At 45.3% G+C, this 2,545-nt stretch overlaps 1 protein-coding gene across 1 annotated transcript in view; it reads left to right on the top strand.

The window, feature by feature from the left end:
- T265_00938 (hypothetical protein) overlaps positions 1-1,199 on the top strand; it is a gene marked incomplete at both ends in the record, with an annotated part of 5,010 nt that extends 3,811 nt beyond the window's left edge. Inside the window, one exon of the mRNA XM_009164833.1 lies at positions 722-1,199. Within this exon, the coding sequence (XP_009163097.1) occupies positions 722-886 (165 nt within the window). The remainder of the gene's footprint in view (positions 1-721) is intronic.
- Between the last annotated feature and the right edge of the window lie 1,346 nt (positions 1,200-2,545).

Raw genomic sequence — 2,545 nt, 5'->3', positions numbered from 1 at the left:
GGTGGGGGGGGGTTAAGTGACTGCGCATTGCAGGCGGGAGCTGATAAGTTGGCGCATAAATCCAGCACTCTCAGTGGGCTGTCAAGCTGGGTGGGCTGGGGTTGCAAAAGGAGCTATGCATTGAAGACAATAGCTTGGATGCACGAGCGCCATTGAGGGCGTGACTGGCCCATGTCTGACAATGTCTCTAGCCACTGATGTGGCCTGTCTCGGGGTCCCCATCCAGGAAGACGGGAGTGATCAGCGCAGCTGTGTTTGCTGGTAATGACTCTCATAATTCGTTAGCAAATGAGTTGTTTGGTTCCGAACATCATACACCGACAGAAGAGATACCGAAATCCTCTTAATGACTGTTACTGAGCGGAACTCAACAGTTCACGAAGTTGTTCATAGTGGCCCAAATAACCAATAATATTTATTCAATCAATATGAAATGATTAGAAGTAAACAAATTGGGTTGTGAAGACAAACCTCAATTACTCTTCGTTCCAGAAGTGGGATATTCTGTCTGAGGAGTAAGGCAATGGTATGAAACTGATATCCCATTTCATTGAATTACTGAACTCATTCCACTCACGATCATTCGAGAAGTTCGAGGTATTTTCGAGTCTAACTAGCGCCAGTGATTGCTTAAGTGAAAAGATTCAAATCAAAGGGCACGCGTATGGACAAGTCCAGTATCTGAGGCGATTCAGTTGCACGGTTTATCTGTCTTATACAGGGAGTTGAAAACGCGTTACGTGGACATGGGACGCTTTCATTGGCAAACTTTCCTCCAAAGACTCTAGGTCAGGAAGCACGTCCCCTGGCTCGTGTTCGAATGGAGGGCGCTGAAATCGCTAAGTCGAGTCAAGGTGACGCAACCAAATTTCTGCTATCTCAGTAAGTCGCGCAGTTGTAGCTGTAAGCAATTCTGTAACAAAAATGAGTATTCTCTGAGGACACTTCTTCTGGTGGTTCTTGATACCATACTTTGAATCTTCTACTCATTTCTCTTCTCTTCAGTGATCGTCTGTCTGTGACACAGCATGCAAGACCGAGGATTACTGCAAGTGCCAGAAGTGTGGCTCATCATGCCCGCGGAGGAGCAGCCCGTGAATGTCTAAATCCAACCAGAACAAAATGGTCCGGAAAAGTGCTTTGGAAACGACGACCTGTCCCACCAGTCCATTGTACATTTTAAATAAATATCATTGATTATCCTCAGGCTGGTCGGTAAATCCAGTTAACTAACGATACGAAGTGATTCCTGCCTCGGTAGGAAACTACTTATGAGTAGTGAGGTCAATCATGAAGTGAATTTAATGGTAGACGTGGTAGGTTACCTGTATGCAGTATCAATAGTTCTCGAATTCGTGCCTATGCAGTTCGAACAACGTAATTCTAACGACTGTTATAACGGAGTAACAGAGAGAGAGATATAGCCTGGTCCGGAATAAAACATGAACGGTAAGCACGAGATTTAGCTGCCTTGCCCACTCGAAAAAAACGATCTATTCTCTCGACACACGATTCTCCGGTTGTCCGTTTCTCCTAGCAGAACATTTGGCGCACGTTCTGAATAATGACATTACGCGATATGCAACGCTCAAGCGGTCCTAATGGGAGAGCCAGAAATAATTTACCCGAAACTGTGGCGTTCCTTACCTCGAGATCTTCGTGAAAATAACAATCCAAAGGCAAATTTGGGGACTCGTTGCAAGACGGTGGTGCCGATCTCAAACTATGAATAACCCCGCAAACTACCTTGCTGAAAACCGTTCGACAGCCCATAACCGGCTTTACCCTTCTTGGGGCTCATCAGGTAAGCTCAGTCCCCGAGTTCCCGTCAACTTTATGTTCTACTCAAACACAAACTGCACGAAATTCGATTGATAGACTTATCTGCATACCAATTGGTTTTCAGAGGGGATTCACCTGGAACCCAGTTAAATCTATCATCTGTCTGTAGTATTTTTCATCTACTCGACACATTCACGTCCATTAGTTAGTGGTCAATCGCTCCAAAAGACCCTAGCGGGACTTTCGCCGCTATGCTTTCCCAGCACATCACGTTGTTCAATGGTTAAAGTGTACCTGTACCTCAGAACCGATTCATACAGCCTTCCGAAACGCCACATTGTTCCATTATCGAATGCTCCTACTCATAGCACAATTGAACTGAATCAACCGGACCGTTGCTTCTTCACGCAATATCAACCTCTACTTGTTACAGCCCCGTGAACGACTTCAAATCTCAGAATACGCCAATTCAAAAAGTAAAGAGAAAGAAAGTCTGCTGGAGCATTCGCCCAGTGCGGCATCGCATTGCAGAATTCGTGCTGGACGATTATTCTATACCAGAGGTGCCCACTACCTTCTTTTCGTTCTGTGGTCTCGATTTTACATTGAGTGACTGAGCATAGCATAAACAGGCCGGCATTGGGAAGCACCTCAATCTGAGCAAACGATGTGCCACTTTCTTTACCTGGTAAAATCCTTCCTACAAGTAGATTATGAAGCTGTTGAACGCAGGGAGTTGCCTTCCAAAAAGGCAAATTGTTGT

This window comes from Opisthorchis viverrini, assembly GCF_000715545.1.
Source record: "Opisthorchis viverrini unplaced genomic scaffold opera_v5_9, whole genome shotgun sequence".
Lineage (NCBI taxonomy): Eukaryota > Metazoa > Platyhelminthes > Trematoda > Opisthorchiida > Opisthorchiidae > Opisthorchis > Opisthorchis viverrini.
The sequence above is the reverse complement of the archived record's forward strand: the minus strand, read 5'-3'. Positions and strand labels throughout refer to the sequence as shown.